General features: G+C 46.3%; 1 protein-coding gene across 1 annotated transcript in view; it reads right to left on the minus strand.

Annotated features, from left to right (window-relative positions):
• Nucleotides 1-240: 240 nt before the first annotated feature.
• LOC126161269 (brain-specific angiogenesis inhibitor 1-associated protein 2) overlaps nucleotides 241-19,287 on the minus strand; it is a 667,893-nt gene continuing 648,846 nt past the window's right edge. The window contains exons 12-13 of the mRNA XM_049917008.1: nucleotides 14,994-15,208; nucleotides 241-375 (exon numbers count right to left, since the gene is read on the minus strand). Of these exons, the coding sequence (XP_049772965.1) occupies nucleotides 303-375; nucleotides 14,994-15,208 (288 nt within the window). The 3' untranslated portion in view covers nucleotides 241-302. The remainder of the gene's footprint in view (nucleotides 376-14,993; nucleotides 15,209-19,287) is intronic.

Here is a 19,287-nt window from a genome sequence, read left to right on the forward strand (position 1 = left end):
CCACTTACAATGTATTTAACCCTAAATGGTTTCTATTCCCTCTGCACCCTTTTTCTTCACGGTTCTTCGTCGCCTGTGTGTTGTAGGAATCTAATTTAAAAATATTTCCCTCTGAACCCTCCGCCTCACCCCGCCGGTGTCACGTACAGCCAGACGGGAACAGAGGGACTCGTTCTAGCGCATTCTACGTAATAGCTGGTCGGACTCGGAGAAAACAGCGAAGCTATGCAGCGCGGGACAGCCCCGCGGTTCTGCGGCTGGCAGGAAGAGAAACAGGGCAGGTGTGTGGTCGTGTGCGCCGCCTACAGGATGAGCGGGGCCGAGCGGTCGTTCGTCTTGGTTTTCCGCAGCTTCACCGTGGCGAACACGTTGCTCCTGCCGACAGACAGAAAGACGGGCGAGCCGTATGAGGCCACTCCATTTTTTACACATTTGCATGCTGCGTCACTGACACGCGCTGCATAAGCGAGAGACATTTATTTTATTTAAATTGCACTGCGGGAAAATTCGTACCCTGCAAGGCCACCTTCCATCTCTAGCATAAATTGCAGCAAACGAGAAAACATATGATGCAAGCTTGTACACATTACTTGGAAACCCCTGGAAAAGAAAATAGTGGAAGAAAAATCTTCTCTTATTCTATACATGGATATGGCGTGAGATAATTGCTAGCTTATATGTTTCTCTCTGAAGCACTATTGGTGTGCCGGCCGCGGTGGTCTAGCGGTTTTAGGCGCTCAGTCCGGAGCCGCGCGACTGCTACGGTCGCAGGTTCAAATCCTGACTCGGGCATGGATGTGTGTGATGTCCTTAGGTTAGTTAGGTTTAAGTAGTTCTTAGTTCTACGGGACTGATGACCATAGATGTTAAGTCCCATAGTGCTCAGACCCATTTGAACCATTATTGGTGTTATTTGCTTTCACGAATACGGGTGCTTTGAAATCTGCAGGTGAAGCTGCTCCAATGCTTTGAAAATAATGGAACAAAAATCTTCTCTTCTTCTATACATGGATAAGGCGTGAGATAATTGCTAGCTTATATGTTTCTTTCTGAAGCATTATTGGTGTGCCGGCCGCGGTGGTCTAGCGGTTTTAGGCGCTCAGTCCGAAGGCGCGCGACTGCTACGGTCGCAGGTTCGAATCCTGCCTCGGGCATGGATGTGTGTGATGTCCTTAGGTTAGTTAGGTTTAAGTAGTTCTAAGTTCTAGGGGACTGATGACCACAGATGTTAAGTCCCATTGTGCTCAGAGCCATTTGAACCATTATTGGTGTTATTTACTTTCACGAATACGGGTGCTTTGAAATCTGCAGGTGAAGCTGTTCCAACGCTTTCCCATAGTAGACCGCTCAACAAACGAAAGTTAGAAGAAAAAATTCTTGCTGTCTCAACCTGTTGTGCAGTGATAGGAAGGCGCGTCATGAACAACATACTGAATATTCTGACCGGTGCGGTGTGATCATGGGGGTAGAGGAAAGGGTGGAGCATTTAAAGGTCAGTTTTTTTACCTTTCTGCATACTTCCAGCAGGTGGGATGTCACGGAGCAGCAACTCTTATTCGCTATCTATTTATTCGTGTCAGAAGCGTTTACGATGTACAGGGTGTTTCAAAAATGACCGGTATATTTCAAACGGCAATAAAAACTAAACGAGCAGCGATAGAAATACACCGTTTGTTGCAATATGCTCGGGACAACAGTACATTTTCAGGCGGACAAACTTTCGAAATTACAGTAGTTACAATTTTCAACAACAGATGGCGCTGCAAGTGATGTGAAAGATATAGAAGACAACGCAGTCTGTGGGTGCACCATTCTGTACGTCGTCTTTCTGCTGTAAGCGTGTGCTGTTCACAACGTGCAAGTGTGCTGTAGACAACATGGTTTATTCCTTAGAACAATGGATTTTTCTGGTGTTGGAATTCCACCGCCTAGAACACAATGTTGTTGCAACAAGACGAAGTTTTCAACGCAGGTTTAATGTAACCAAAGGACCGAAAAGCGATACAATAAAGGATGTGTTTGAAAATTTTCAACAGACTGGGAACGTGACGGATGAACGTGCTGGAAAGGTAGGGCGACTGCGTACGGCAACCACAGAGGGCAACGCGCATCTAGTGCAGCAGGTGATCCGACAGCGGCCTCGGGTTTCCGTTTTCCGTGTTGCAGCTGCGGTCCAAATGACGCCAACGTCCACGTATCGTCTCATGCGCCAGAGTTTACACCTCTATCCGTACAAAATTCAAACGCGGCAACCCCTCAGCGCCGCTACCATTGCTGCACGAGAGACATTCGCTAACGATATAGTGCACAGGATTGATGACGGCGATATGCATGTGGGCAGCATTTGGTTTACTGACGAAGCTTATTTTTACCTGGACGGCTTCGTCAATAAACAGAACTGGCGCATATGGGGAACCGAAAAGCCCCATGTTGCAGTCCCATAGTCCCTGCATCCTCAAAAAGTACTGGTCTGGGCCGCCATTTCTTCCAAAGGAATCATTGGCCCATTTTTCAGATCCGAAACGATTACTGCATCTCGCTATCTGGACATTCTTCGTGAATTTGTGGCGGTACAAACTGCCTTAGACGACACTGCGAACACCTCGTGGTTTATGCAAGATGGTGCCCGGTCACATCGCACGGCCGACGTCTTTAATTTCCTGAATGAATATTTCGATGATCGTGTGATTGCTTTGGGCTATCCGAAACATACAGGAGGCGGCGTGGATTGGCCTCCCTATTCGCCAGACATGAACCCCTGTGACTTCTTTCTGTGGGAACACTTGAAAGACAAGGTGTACCGCCAGAATCCAGAAACAATTGAACAGCTGAAGCAGTACATCTCATCTGCATGTGAAGCCATTCCGCCAGACACGTTGTCAAAGGTTTCGGGTAATTTCATTCAGAGACTACGTCATATTATTGCTACGCATGGTGGATATGTGTAAAATATCGTACTATAGAGTTTCCCAGACCGCAGCGCCATCTGTTGTTGAAAATTGTAACTACTGTAATTTCGAAAGTTTGTCTGCCTGAAAATGTACTGTTGTCCCAAGCATATTGCAACAAACGGTGTATTTCTATCGCTGCTCGTTTAGTTTTTATTGCCGTTTCAAATATACCGGTCATTTTTGAAACACCCTGTATAAAGTGATGTGCAATACTTACATGTCGCGTGTATATATACAGGGTGTTACAAAAAGGTACGGCAAAACTTACAGGAAACATTCCTCACACACAAAGAAAGAAAATATGTTATGTGGACATGTGTCCGGAAACGCTTACTTTCCATGTTAGAGCTCATTTTATTACTTCTCTTCAGATCACATTAATGATGGAATGGAAACACACAGCAACAGAACGTACCAGCGTGACTTCAAACACTTTGCCACAGAAAATGTTCAAAATGTCCTCCGTTAGCGAGGATACATGCATCCACCCTCCCTCGCATGGAATCCCTGATGCGCTGATGCAGCCGTGGAGAATGGCGTATTGTTATCACAGCCGTCCACAATACGAGCACGAAGAGTCTCTACATTTGGTAGCGGGGTTGCGTAGACAAGAACTTTCAAATGCCCCCATAAATAAAAGTAAAGAAGGTTGAGGTCAGGAGAGCGTGGAGGCCATGGAATTGGTCCGCCTTTACCAATCCGTCGGTCACCGAATCTGTTGTTGGGAAGCGTACAAACACTTCGACTGAAATGTGCAGGAGCTCCATCGTGCATGAACCACATGTTGTGTCGTACTTGTAAAGGCACATGTTCAAGCAGCACACGTAGAGTATCCCGTATGATATCATGATAACGTGCTCCATTGAGCGTACGTGGAAGAACATGGGGCCCAATCAAGACATCACCAACAATGCCTGTCCAAACGTTCACAGAAAATCTGTGTTGATGACGTGATTGCACAATTGCGTGCGGATCCTCGTCAGCCGACACATGTTGATTGTGAAAATTTACAATTTGATCACGTTGGAATGAAGCCTCATCCGTAAAGAGAACATCTGCACTGAAATGAGGATTGACACATTGTTGGATGAACCATTCGCAGAAGTGTACCCGTGGCGGCCAATCAGCTGCTGATAGTGCCTGCACACACTGTACATGGTACGGAAACAACTGGTTCTCCCGTAGCACTCTCCATACAGTGACGTAGTCAACGTTACCTTGTACAGCAGCAACTTCTCTGACGCTGACATTAGGGTTATGGTCAACTGCACGAAGAATTGCCTCGTCCATTGCAGGTGTCCTCGTCGTTTTAGGTCTTCCCCAGTCGCGAGTCATAGGCTGGAATGTTTCGTGCTCCCTAAGACGCCGATCAATTGTTTCGAACGTCTTCCTGTCGGGACACCTTCGTTCTGGAAATCTGTCTCGATACAAACGTACCGCGTCACGGCTATTGCCCCGTGCTATTCCATACATCAAATGGGCATCTGCCAAATCCGCATTTGTAAACATTGGACTGACTGCAAAACCACGTTCGTGATGAACACTAACCTGTTGATGCTACGTACTGATGTGCTTGATGCTAATACTGTAGAGCAATGAGTCGCATGTCAACACAAGCACCGAAGTCAACATTACCTTCCTTCAATTGGGCCAACTGGCGGTGAATCGAGGAAGTACAGTACATACTGACGAAACTAAAATGAGCTCTAACATGGAAATTAGGCGTTTCTGGACACATGTCCACATAACACCTTTTCTTTATTTGTGTGTGAGGAATGTTTCCTGAAAATTTGGCCGTACCTTTTTATAACACCCTGTATATTTGCAAGGCAGTTATTTACAGTTTTGCCGCCTAGAAGTTAGCGACCTCTGTTCCATTTGGCGTTGCATGTAGCAGGTCTTCTGTTGTGCAAGTTGCTGGACATTGGGTACACTGGAGCACGTGGAGGGTCGTCTGCGTTGCTCCACGCTCACGGAGTGGCGGCTCCAGTAGGAAACCCCATTTAGTCAAATTGCTCTTACATTTCGTGACACCCGAGGGATCTCCATGTACTCAATTTCTCTGTGTAGCCGGGTGGTAGCCTTTTGCTTGGTGTAATCCATCCGACAGTACTGGTAAGCCTTGCACGCCATAGTTCGACTCGGCATTTCTGTGGCGCCCCAACAGTAAATAGTGAAGGCATGTCTTAGTCGCTTACGTTGGAAAACAACAACGACAGTAGGAAATAAAACGGAAGTTTAATCCATAAGTGACCATTTTAGGGTTAATACCAATTTTCGACCCAAGCTATGTAGAAGAAGTCAAAATTACAATGTATCAACACATCTGTTTGCGTTAAGTATGAGTGCAAAGTATAAATAGACTGCATATCGCCAAGGTTTGCAAAGTTGAAGGTACGTCCAAAACAACATTAAACAATGCCGATACATATACGTCCGGACCCAAGTGAACATTACTGAAGTTCGTTAATGAATGACACAGGCCAAGTTAGAAGCCACTGGGAGAACTACAGGAGGTGGCGCCTTCATCGGGCCCTGATTCTTTTATTTCTGGATATGTTGTTTCCATAGTAATCCACATTCTTACAACCAAGCAATAAACAAAATATGATTACACAACATAAATGGCTCATACACGTTTCTTTTTTAACCTTTTCGTCCCATCTTCGTTATCCACGTTCCTTTCCTTAACACTTTTATTTTTCCTCTTCCTGTTTCCCCTCCTCCCCTCCCCCCTTTATTTCCCCTCTGTTCTTCTCCTATCCCATCATCCTCCCCCCTCCTCCTATCCCTTTCTTGTAATTGTACTAACTGCCCATGAAAAAATGAAATGAGCATCTGGCATTGTTGGCCGGGAGGCCCCATGCGGGGAGATCAGCCGCCGTATTGCAAGTCCTTTTTGGCTGACGCCACTTCGGCGACTTCGAGTCAATGATGGTGAAGGACACACAACACCCAGTCCCCTGCCGGGAATTGAACCCGGGCCCATTACGTGATAAGCGGATACGCTAGCGCTACGCTACGGAGCCGGACTAATTGCCCATATTCTACTGTTAATATCATTACGGTATATTTTATTGGTTTATATGTTGCTGAAAGTGGTCTTGTTTTTGTATATGACTTTATACACGACCCGTATTGGTCTATTTTTACTTCAGTTAAATTGCAGAAATGTGTTTCTTTGTGAACATCTTTTATTTTCATACCAGTTTTGAAACAATTTTTTGTGCTGGTATGTTTTTTGCGCAATTATGGTACGAAGTAGCAACGCTGTGTATGCTACGATATGGAAGTGTTGTACATCGAACTTCCGACGACGACGTGTTGATATCTTTCACGTCTTACGACACTTGCGTCCTACCCTCTTTGGTTTTATGTTTTAGCACTCATTATTGCAAAGTATTTTATCTATGTAGATTAGTACACTTACAAAATCTGTGCATGTGCGACGTATGATGTGTAACTTTTGTATATCGCTTGTTTTTAAAATTCTGGATTACTGCAGAAATAACATTTCCCGAAGTAGAAGAATCAAGGCTCGATGAGGGCCTCATCTCTTCTAGTTCTCCTAGGAGCTTCTAAGTTGATCTCTATCATTCGTTAACGAACTTCAGTGATGTCCACTTTGATCCGGACATGCAAGTATCGGCATTGTTTAACGTTATTTTGCACGCACATTTAACTAGGCAAGTCTTGGTATGTACAGTTGACGATATGCAGCCCATTTATGCTTTGCACTCGCAGTTAGGGTAAACATGTGTTCAAAAAATGGTTCAAATGGCTCTGAGCACTATGGGACTTAACTAATGAGGACATCAGTCCCCTAGAACTTAGAACTACTTAAACCTAACCAACCAAAGGACATCACACACATCCATGGCCGAGGCAGGATTCGAACCGGCAACCGTAGCGGTCTCGCGGTTCCATACTGTAGCGCCTAGAACCGCTCGGCCACTATGGTCGCCTAAACATGTGTTTTTATGTTTTGTAACTTCGACTTTTTAGACATATAATGGTCCGAAATTGGGTGTTACCCCGAAACCGATAACCTACTGAAGAAATGCCTGCTTCATTCGCAACTCTGGCTGTCCTTTAGTATCATTTTACGTTTTCATTTAACAACCCGAAACTGCGGTCTCTAGCGAAAATGTTTTCAGGAACAAAATTAAACTACATTAAATTTCTTGAGAAATCTCCTGTTAATTTTTGGTTAGGACTAATAGTTTCCGCGTCCCATTGGATGAAAAATCGGACGTTATTAAAAATATTATTTAAATGATATAAAATTAGGTTCTATAGATGAATGAATTGGGTTAAGAACACTTATTAAATGGATGAATCACATCTAAATGGAATTTAAATGTATTGAAAAATTGTGTTCTGGGAGTGTAATGGTCTGGAGGAAGGTCGAGGATAGAATCGTCACGGAAGGCAGGTCACCACATTGTGGTCCTGCAATTATCTCCTTTGCAGGTCCGCGAGCTGAAGAACGAGCAGACAAGTCCCCACTCTCTTTACCCTACTACGTCACAAAACGCAACTACAGGCTGTTTCAGAAAGTTGTACTGGAATAAGAGCAACCTGGAACACACGTGGACAATCCCACATGCCTGTGTGCCGTGCTGAAGAGACAGATGACTTACAAATATCATTACTAGAAGATCCGCCGGATGGTGGCCACCAGGAACAACATCTTGACTGAACTAGTGGATAGTGAACGAGGAGCCAGGTCCGATGAATTCAGCATGAACATACAGATAAATTTGCTTAGACTTCGGATGAGTGCCACTCTCAACACGGTGCTTCATGCAGACCACAAGAGATTCCTTAGTACTTAACTGTTGTGAAATACAGAACATCGAACATCTTCATCAATGTCCCTACTACCCCACGAGATGTACCCTTGACGACCTATGACTTGACAAGGAAGAAGCGTTGGATGTAGCCCAATATTGGGCTGAAAAACTACTAAGAAATTTTCCGGACACGAAGAATGGAAACTAAAGTTTATATCTGAGACTATGTGATCAGCTAAATATGTAGCACCGTTCACAATTATTGTCTACTATTTGTGTGCTGTCACGGACTCCATTTTGGCCACAGTAACCGTACAGTCAAAAATTCCTTAATATTTACATTAAGGGTACTGCAGGACTGTTCGTTTCTTTACATTGAGAGTTAGCTGCCTTTCTATTACGCTTTCGTTTTCCGAAGACCTGATTAGTCATCGCTGCCATACTTTCTTACAAACATCTTCGGCATATGCAACTAGCCTGAGATGGCTACGAACACTAATGGTAAGCTTCATCGCATTTCCCTGTAATCTTTTCCCTTTTATTGTTATTTCTATTCTCTTGTCCCTCACAGCAGCATGTAGGCTGCCAGCAGTAATAAATAGGTCCTTCAGTTAGAAAGACTTTAAAAACTATAAAAGTGACTTAAAGACACTGGAATGTGTTGAATTACATAAGAATTACGAGCTCAAAAACCGTTTAATATCATGAAATTTTCTGTGAATGTAAAACCTTATTTTCTATTGATTACGTAGATAGAGCCTGATATATTCCGCTAATGGTGCAGGAATTTGCGAATGTCTGGAAGAAGGAATGGATGAGAAACAGGATTTGTTATTTTTATGAAGAAAGTGAGAAATAGAATGAGATTTTCACTCTGCAGCGAGGTGTGAGCTGATATGAAACTTCCTGGCAGATTAAAACTATGTGCCAGACCGAGACTCGAACTCGGGACCTTTGCCTTTCGCGGGCAAGTGCTCTACCAGAAGAGCAGAAGAGCTTCTGTGAAGTTTGGAAGATCGGAGACGAAGTACTGGCAGAATTGAAGTTGTGAGGACAGGTCGTGAGTCGTGCTTGGGTAGCTCAGATGGTAGAGTACTTGCCCGCGAAAGGGAAAGGTCCCGAGTTCGAGTCCCGGACCGGCACACAGTTTTAATCTGCCACGGAGTTTCAAGGTGAGAAGTACACAATGAGTATTCTTGTGGGCGAGTGATTTTGAACTAATGAGAAACTGAAACGTTGGGGATACAGGCACATGACGAAGCTGTTGGAAAGGAAGAAGAGTAGGTAGAAGAGTGACCCTGACGTAGAGAGGAAAATAGGAATTTTGTTGAAGCTTTAATGATAAGTAGATCCCTAAGTGTATTTCGTAGTCATGAAGGGAGTCAGCGGGAGATGGTTGGTATAGGATGCGGAGAGTGTGTACGTGTAAGGTTGGGAACATAGAAAATTATTAGAGTGCCATCAGGAATGAAACTATTGTGTAGTTCGTGTGAAGTTTCCCGGCAGATTTCAATTTCCCTGTGACACTTCCTAAATTATTTCAGTTTCTATGCGTGACCCCTCTCCGTTGCCTAGCCCACGCTTTCAAACTGTTGTTCAATGTCCCAGCGCTACGTACCCGTTGTACGCCTTGTATAACAATCCATAATGCATAATTCTACGTGGTCCGTGACCGACGGTGGAGCACGCCACAATGGCTCCATGAATAGAGACAAAGGCATATGCATCCGTTGCAAAAGGCATTATTGGAATTCCCATTTGTCTCGGATAGCAGCGATGGCCATATTCATATCAAGTGCTTGCTACATTTCCCTCTGTATTTTCGCGTGATTTAGTCAGCGTCTCAGTATTAGAAAGCGTAGAAGAATTCCATATAGACAGAAAAGTTAGAGAAAGTAGCGGAAAGTCCGCAGCTCGTGGTCGTGCGGTAGCGTTCTCGCTTCCCACGCCCGGGTTCCCGGGTTCGATTCCCGGCGGGGTCAGGGATTTTCTCTGCCTCGTGATGACTGGGTGTTGTGTGATGTCCTTAGGTTAGTTAGGTTTAAATAGTTCTAAGTTCTAGGGGGCTGATGACCATAGATGTTAAGTCCCATAGTGCTCAGAGCCATTTGAACCAAAGTAGCGGAAGAAAAGTTATGGCCAAAGCATAGGCGAAGAACTGCCGAAATAGACGAGAAAGGACAAATTGGTATAATATGAAGTAAGGCTTCCAGAATATTTGATTTGCTCCTCCGAAGAGAAGCGGAGGGAATGATCACAGAGCCGACTGAGACGCTGATAACTGATGGGACAGGATGAAGAGGACAGGGGAACTGCGATTGACTTGGTCAACCGTAGTGATACAACATAGAATGGATGGCTTCCTGCATCTAACCTGTTTATTATCAGAAACCAACTGGAAACAGTCAAACCCTAAAATAACTAAAAACAAAACAAAGTTCAAATAGATCTGCGGCTTATCAGCACTGTTGATTAATTAGCGTACCGAAGATGCAACGAGGAAAAAAAAAAAGACTGACAAGATACCATTTCTGACCGGAAGAAAACTCAGAAAGACAGCTGAAATAACTATCTACAATAACAGTGCTCCCATTTGCTTCAACAAGTGAAGTTCACCATTCGAAACGACTGCAAGCAAATAAATTGAATTAACATACAGATACATATTGCTGCACCACAAACTGAGGTCCTTGCATTTTTGTTGCATCGATTTCGAAGTTTCTTAAGACTGTATAGTCACGCATCGCTCTACAAAGTAACGAAGGAAGATGGGCCTTAATGTCCCGTCGACATCGACGTCATTAGAGATGGAGCACAAGCTCGGATTGTGCTAAGGATGGGGAGGGAAATCGGACGTGCCCTTTCAAAGGAACCGTCGCGGCATTTGACTGGAGCGATTTAGGGAAATCACGGAAGACCTAAATCTTGATGGCCAGACGCGGGTTAACCGTCCCCCCCCCCCCCCCCCCCCAATGCGAGTCCAGTGTGCCAACCACTACGCCTCCAAGCTCGGTGTCGCTGTGCAAAAAGTTATAAAAGGCTCTGAAACGCTAAATGTTAAAATACACTGATGTGTCACAACATCATGATTAACTGCTTGGAACGAAATTCAGAAGCGATTCTGCGTGGCATGGCTTCGACAAGACCTTGATAGGTTTCTGATGGTATGTGGCACCAGGTATCTACGTACAGGACATGCAATCCAATAAATTAGGGGTCAGTGGTTTCTGGGCGCGGAGATGGCGCCCTGTATGACCCCAGATGTGTTCCACCGGGTTAAGATCAGAAGAATATGGCGGCCAAGACATCAAGGTAAGTTGGCTATCATGCCCCTCAAATCAAGGTAGCACGATTTTCCGCTTGTAACGCGGACAGAAAGCATGAGCGTTGGGTAAGAGACCAAGCATGAAGGGATGGAGGTGGTCAGCAATAATGACCACGTAGTCCATAGCTTCAGTGGTGCCTTCGATTACTACCGCTGGTCTCATAGGAGCTCAGATGAGTCTCCCGAGGAGTATAACACTGCCTCCCCCCCCCCCCCCCCCCTTTCCCTAGGCCTGTGCTGATGGGGCGAGCATTTTTAACTCCATTTTTTATCTACACTCCTGGAAATGGAAAAAAGAACACATTGACACCGGTGTGTCAGACCCACCATACTTGCCCCGGACACTGCGAGAGGGCTGTACAAGCACTGGTCACACGCACGGCACAGCGGACACACCAGGAACCGCGGTGTTGGCCGTCGAATGGCGCTAGCTGCGCAGCATTTGTGCACCGCCGCCGTCAGTGTCAGCCAGTTTGCCGTGGCATACGGAGCTCCATCGCAGTCTTTAACACTGGTAGCATGCCGCGACAGCGTGGACGTGAACCGTATGTGCAGTTGACGGACTTTGAGCGAGGGCGTATAGTGGGCATGCGGCAGGCCGGGTGGACGTACCGCCGAATTGCTCAACACGTGGGGCGTGAGGTCTCCACAGTACATCGATGTTGTCGCCAGTGGTCGGCGGAAGGTGCACGTGCCCGTCGACCTGGGACCGGACCGCAGCGACGCACGGATGCACGCCAAGACCGTAGGATCCTACGCAGTGCCGTAGGGGACCGCACCGCCACTTCCCAGCAAATTAGGGACACTGTTGCTCCTGGGGTATCGGCGAGGACCATTCGCAACCGTCTCCATGAAGCTGGGCTACGGTCCCGCACACCGTTAGGCCGTCTTCCGCTCACGCCCCAACATCGTGCAGCCCGCCTCCAGTGGTGTCGCGACAGGCGTGAATGGAGGGACGAATGGAGACGTGTCGTCTTCAGCGATGAGAGTCGCTTCTGCCTCGGTGCCAATGATGGTCGTATGCGTGTTTGGCGCCGTGCAGGTGAGCGCCACAATCAGGACTGCATACGACCGAGGCACACAGGGCCAACACCCGGCATCATGGTGTGGGGAGCGATCTCCTACACTGGCCGTACACCACTGGTGATCGTCGAGGGGACACGGAATAGTGCACGGTACATCCAAACCGTCATCGAACCCATCGTTATACCATTCCTAGACCGGCAAGGGAACTTGCTGTTCCAACAGGACAATGCACGTCCGCATGTATCCCGTGCCACCCAACGTGCTCTAGAAGGTGTAAGTCAACTACCCTGGCCAGCAAGATCTCCGGATCTGTCCCCCATTGAGCATGTTTGGGACTGGATGAAGCGTCGTCTCACGCGGTCTGCACGTCCAGCACGAACGCTGGTCCAACTGAGGCGCCAGGTGGAAATGGCATGGCAAGCCGTTCCACAGGACTACATCCAGCATCTCTACGATCGTCTCCATGGGAGAATAGCAGCCTGCATTGCTGCGAAAGGTGGATATACACTGTAATAGTGCCGACATTGTGCATGCTCTGTTGCCTATGTGCCTGTGGTTCTGTCAGTGTGATCATGTGATGTATCTGACCCCAGGAATGTGTCAATAAAGTTTCCCCTTCCTGGGACAATGAATTCACGGTGTTCTTATTTCAATTTCCAGGAGTGTAGAATCACTCCATGAATTTTATGCACGCAGTTGAAGTTGGTGACATGCTCACTGAGGTGAGAAGAGCCATGGGACACCCCTAATATCTTGCCGGACCTTCTTTTGCCCGGCGTAGTGCAAGAGGTCTACGTGGTGTGGACTCAACAAGACGATGGAAGTCCCCTACAGAAATACTGAGCCATGCTCCTCCATTATTGTGAAAGGGCTGCCAGTGCAAGATTTTTTGCACGAACTGACATCTCCATCATGTGTCATAAATGTTCGGTGGGAGTCATGTCGGCAGATGTGGGTGGCAAATAATCCGCTCATATAGTCCAGAATATTCTTCAAAGCAATAGTGAACAGCATGGCCCGATGACATTGTGCGTTCTCATCCATAAAAATTCACTGTTGAATGGCTGCAGGTGGTCTCCACATAGCCGAACATAGCTGTTTCCATATGACTACGAAGTCTTTCGCAACGGAGTCCATGCATAAAAAGTTCTCGGTTTACTTGCCGCGTCAAATTTGGATAAAATCCCGAGCTTTCGATGACTACCTCCGTCATCTTCGTGAGGGGTAAAAATTACTGTCGTGGACCGGTGAGGTTTCCGCTTTTATAAGCAGTGGACGGCTTTTCATTAGCTGGATGACGTCACGGTGAAAACGGCGCGTACGGAGGTGGCAGCCTGTATGTCCATAGATTTTGTTTGCACGCTTTAGCGAGCATTGCTTGCAGCACCATCCATCGCAACAGGAGGAGAACGGCGAGGAATGTAATAAGTCTCCCTCTATGTGGAAATGATTTCAACAGAGACTCCGGATATGCACTCAGCAATGCATGGAAGCGCGCAGTTGATAAAGAAAGAGCGCATAGGGAGACTTCTTACATTCCTCGCCGTTCCGCCTGTTGCAATGGATGGCGCTATAAGCAACGCTGGATAAAGCGTGCAAACAGAATCTATGGACATAGAAGCCGCCACCTCCGTACGTGCCGTTTTCACCGTGACGTCATTCAGCCAATGAAAAGCCGTCCATTGCTTATAAAAGCGGAAGCCTCACGGGTCCACGACAGTCAGTTTTACCCCTGACGAAGATGACGGAGGTAGTCATCGAAAGCTCGGCATTTTATCCAAATTTGACGCGGCAAGTAAACCGAGAACTTTTTATGCAATAACTGTTTCCACTCAACTATCTGTTTAGACATAGCAGAAGATTCGGTCTATCCCATGCAAACACAGTTCACACCTCATGGAGCTATAACCTTGCACAGTGCATTGTTGACAACTTGGCTCCAGGGCTTCGTGAGGTCTGAGTCACACTCGAACTCTGCCATCATCTCTTACCAACTAAAATTGGGACTAATCTGATCAGGCCACGGTTCCCCAGTAGTCTAGGGTCCAACCGATATGGTCAAGAGCTCCGGAGAGTCACTATAAGTGACTTCGTATTGTCAGTAAAAGCACTCGCGTCGGTTGTCTGCTGCCATAGCCCATTAACGTCACATTTGGAAGCATTGTGCTAACGGATACTTGCGCCGTACGATTCACATTGATTTCTGTGGCCGTCTCAAGCAGTGTTGCTTGTCTGTTAGCACTAAAACCTTTCGGTTACCAATTGTAGGATGTAGGTCACTGCATTGTCCGTGGGGAGAGGTAAAAAAAAAATGGTTCAAATGGCTCTGAGCAGTATGGCACTTAACATCTGAGGTCATCAGCCCCCTGGAACTTAGAACTACTTAAACCTAACTAACCTAAGTACATCACACACATCCATGCCCGAGGCAGGATTCGAACCTGCGGGCGTAGCAGTCACGCGGTTCCGGACTGAAGCGCCTAGAACCGCACGGCCACCGCGGCCGGCGGGGAGAGGTAAGCTATAAATTTGGTATTTTCGGCAAACTCTTGATACTATGGATCTCGGAATACGAAATTCCTTGACGATTTCCGAAATGAAATGCCCCATGAGTCTGGCTCCTACTATCATTCCGCGTTCTATATCTCTTAATTCTTGGGGACTGATGACCTCAGATGTTAAGTCCCGTGGTGTTCAGAGCCATTTTAACCTTCTGTTAATTCCCGTCGTGTGGCCATGAGTCAAGGGAGTACAAATGAAAGCACCAATGGACTGTCCTTTTACAGTTTGTGTACGCGATGCTACCGTCTTCTGTACATTTCCACGTTGCTACCCCACGACTTTGGTCACCTCACAGTAAACAGATGAGGATTGTCGAGAGCCGATCGTGCTCACCTGACGCTGTCGTCGTCTGAGAAGTCGGCCTCCGGGGTGGGGTTGCTGAAGCCGCTGTCGTTGCTACTGTGCAGGCTGCTGGTGTTGGTGGCGCCCATGCGGAAGGTGGGCGGTAGCGGGGGCGGCGGCACGCGCCGCGGGACGGGCGCCGGCGGCAGCGGGGGCGGCGGGCCCGCTCGGCCCCCAGCCATCATCCCGCCCCCGCCCGTCGGCGTCTGCAACACACACATGCTCTGTTTCAGCTACGCGCCGATGCAGTCTACATCTTTGTTCACTCGAAGACCGGGAGATCCCGTTAACAGCAAATTTAAGGGCAGTCAAACGAAAACATGACAGACAGAAAAAATGTAAGTAAATATTTTGTAAGCGCATTATACTACAGCCGTCTGTAAGGCATACGGATGTCGATAGTCGCCACTCTGGTGAGCACAGCTTGCGACTGAAGAAGAGTGGTGGCTTTTCTTCAGAGGTGTGTCATCATGCAGTGTTGGTGCAGCCGCTACTGAACGCCATTTACATTAAATATGTCGAAGTAATTAGAAGTCTTTCCACGGCAGTTGTTCAAAAAAAATGTTCAAATGTGTGTGAAATCTTATGGGACTTAACTGCTAAGGTCATCAGTCCCTAAGCTTACACACTACTTAATCGAAATTATCCTAAGGACAAACACACACACCCATGCCCGAGGGAGGACTCGAACCTCCACCGGGACCAGCCGTACAGTCCATGACTGCGGCGCCCTGGACCACTCGGCTAATTCCACGCGGTGGCAGTTGTGTATTTGACGGTTCGGTATTGGTGATTTATGCGAGATTGAGCCGCGGTGGGTAGCCGCGTGGTCTGTGGTGCCTTGCCACGGTTCGCGCGGCTCCCCCCGTTGGAGGTTCGAGTCCTCCCTTGGGCATGGGTGTGTGTGTGTGTGTGTGTGTGTGTGTGTTGTTCTTAGCGATAAGTTAGGTTAAGTTATAATAAGTAGTGTGTAATCCTAGGGACCGATGATCTCAGCAGTTTGATGCCATAGGAACTTAACACACACACACACACACACACACACACACACACACACACGACATTGATGACTCTATAATTGAGTGTCATGTCGCGAGAACAACAATGAACCACGGAACAAATATTGTAAACTGAACAATTATTCGGGTGAACATTAAAGGTGACAGAGAGTCATGTAGGCACTTCGGAAATTCGCATTACAAAAAACTTCTCGTACTTGTAGAGGAGCGTAAGTGAGGGACAGGAAAAACCCACCGTGGTTCAACAACAAAGTTAGGGAACTACTGCGAAAGCAAAGAGAGCTTCACTGCAAGTTTAAACACAGCCAAAACCTCTCGGACAAACAGAAGCTAAACGATGTCATAGTTAGCGTAAGAAGTTCTATGCCTGAAGCGTTCAGTGAATTCAAAAGTAAAATTCTGTGTACCGACTTGACAGAAACTCCTAGGAAGTTCTGGTCTTACATTAAATCAGTAAGTGGTTCGAAACAGCATATCCAGACACTCTGGGATGGTTATGGCACTGAAACAGAGGATGACACGCGTAAAGCTGAAACACTAAACACCTTTTTCCAAAGCTGTTTCACAGAGGAAGACCGCACTGCAGTTGCTTCTGTAAGTCCTCGCACAAACGAAAAAATGGCTGACATCGAAATAAGTGTCCAAGGAATAGAAAAGCAAGTGAAATCACTCAATAGAGGAAAGTCCACGGGACCTGACGGGATACCAATTCGATTCTACACAGAGTACGGAAAAGAATTTGTCCCCCTTCTAACAGCCGTGTACCGCAAGTCTCTAGAGAATATCCAAAGAAGAGAGGCGCGTTTCGCCACAGGGTTATCTGGTAAGCGTGATAGCGTTACGGAGATGTTTAGCAAACTCAAGTGGCAGACTCTGCAAGAGAGGCGCTCTGCATCGCGGTGTAGCTTGCTGTCCAGGTTTCGAGAGGGTGCGTTTCTGGATGAGGTATCGAATATATTGCTTCCCCCTTCTTATACCTCCCGAGGAGATCACGAATGTAAAATTAGAGAGATTCGAGCGCGCACGGAGGCTTTCCGACTGTCGTTCTTCCTGCGAACCATACGCGACTGGAACAGGAAACGGAGGTAACGACAGTGGCACGTAACGTGCCCTCCGCCACACACCACTGGATGGCTTGCGGAATATAAATGTAGATGTAGATATGGAAGATTTTAAATAGGAACCAATGTCCGGACACGTAACGCTTCCGTTCTACGACGGTTTCCAGTCAAATGTTTAACTCATCCGCTTCTGCTTGAGGAATTGAATTAAACGTAAAGCAGTATAGTAATCAGTTAATAATTCGAAAGAAGAGGTAAAGAAACATCTATTTATTACTTAAGTACTTTGTATTAACATTTAAACATTATGTGTTCACAGTATTAAAAAACAATTGAAAAGAAAGAAAGAAACAGAGAACGAACGTACAGAACGGTATTGATTCCTTATAGCAGCAGCTCAATGTGACGACCACCAATTTCGTTATAAACATTACTCCTACGAGACATGTTCTGGTACACACTCTTCATCCCACCTGATGTCTCTTCAACTTTAGTATAGCAGCCAGAATCCGTGCCAGCAGATCTTCCTGTGTTTCTACAGGAGTCTCGTAAATTAAACTTTGCAGACGTTAAGTGACATTACACGATCGTCTGACGTTCTACACGTCATCCTGTCTATCATACTCCAAACAAGAACCAGCAACTCTGAGAATTTTCTCTTTCCCTCAGCGTACGTGTATGCGTTACACGTGCTAATTGAAACCGTCGGGGAAAGGAAACGATACGTTTCCGGGCATGAGTTCCTGTTCAAAATATTATCTAATCACTCCCCTCTGCATAGCCTAGAAGAATGAAACGGAATTTTCCGAACACACTGTATAGTCGGTTTGACAAAAATCACTAACGTAGAGACTTTTCATTCGGATATCGTATCACTAAATCATCAAACAGCTGCATCGCGATGGGACACGGGTACCTCGTGAAAATAACTAGTAACGCCACGATAAAGGCTTAATGCGAACTGCAAGAACTTTGGCACTCGTCTAAATTGATAAGAACTTACTTGAACGGTGTATTTTACGAGTATGTGTTTGTGCTCCAAACATTTCAACTGAGTGATTAATGTTTCGCAACTACAATGCAACATTTTAGGTGGCTGAAGTGCCAATGAATGGTTACGTCGATTATTTGATGTGTTAGTTGTGAACAGTGCAGGCCAGAATTGGTTGAGTATCTTCCGAAAACACAGTCACTGCAACATCGTACTTATCCGCCGGTACTGGGCAGCGACTTTCAATAAAAATGTCCTCCCCTGCTCGGGAATTACATAAAGTGTGTAACAGCACAGGTTGTGACACAGGAACGACGACATATAGAGGTTTGGGTCTCGCTGTGAAATCGTGCACGGGTAGACAAAGCGATTAAGGCGACCGCTCGCGCGATGTGCGAAGCCCGGGTTTGAGCACTGGTCCGACACAAATTTCTATACCCGTCATTCCCTTATACAGCTGATGCTTATTCGTATTCGCAACCGCAAATACATTTCATGTAGAGCTACTACAGCTTTGAAAAAAAAAAAAGTTCAAATGGCTCTAAGCACTATGGGACTTTACATCTGAGGTCAGCAGTCAAGTAGACTTAGAACTACTCAAACCTAACTAACCTAAGGACATCACACACATCCATGGCCGAGGTAGGATTCGAACCTGCAACCTTAGCAGCAGCCCGGTTCGAGACTGAAGCGCCTAGAACCGCTCGGCCACAGCGGCCGGCCCAGCTTTGTACGGAATAATGATAATCGGTAGGACACCAAGACAATATTTCACAGTGGTGGAGAACATCTTTATGGAGCTGAGATGTGGCCTCAAACAAGGAAAGTTATGGGGAGAATGAGAATAATGGAAATGGACTAAATGAGAAGATTGTTTGTTGAAGTTTTCCCGGTGGATCCAATATTCCGTCATTTTTCTGGAGTGCATCCCGGATGTAATTAACTCTTGTACTGACATTTTGGTTGACAACTTATCGCTCATTCTCGTACAGAATTTTGCTCAGTGGAGTAAGTGCCCATGCGTCAGAGATAACAACAGCGTCAGTCACAGATAAAATTTTGTGCTTCTAAGACAAAAACAAAACAAGCTTGAAGTAAGCGAATCCACATTGCTTAGAAGTATTTAACTGATTTATGGATGGCATATGTTGAAGTGTCATGCAGAGGAGATCTATAACAGTATTTCCTTTGAGAGCTCGAACGCAAAATGATTT

The sequence above is a fragment of the Schistocerca cancellata genome, chromosome 2, assembly GCF_023864275.1.
Source record: "Schistocerca cancellata isolate TAMUIC-IGC-003103 chromosome 2, iqSchCanc2.1, whole genome shotgun sequence".
NCBI lineage: Eukaryota > Metazoa > Arthropoda > Insecta > Orthoptera > Acrididae > Schistocerca > Schistocerca cancellata.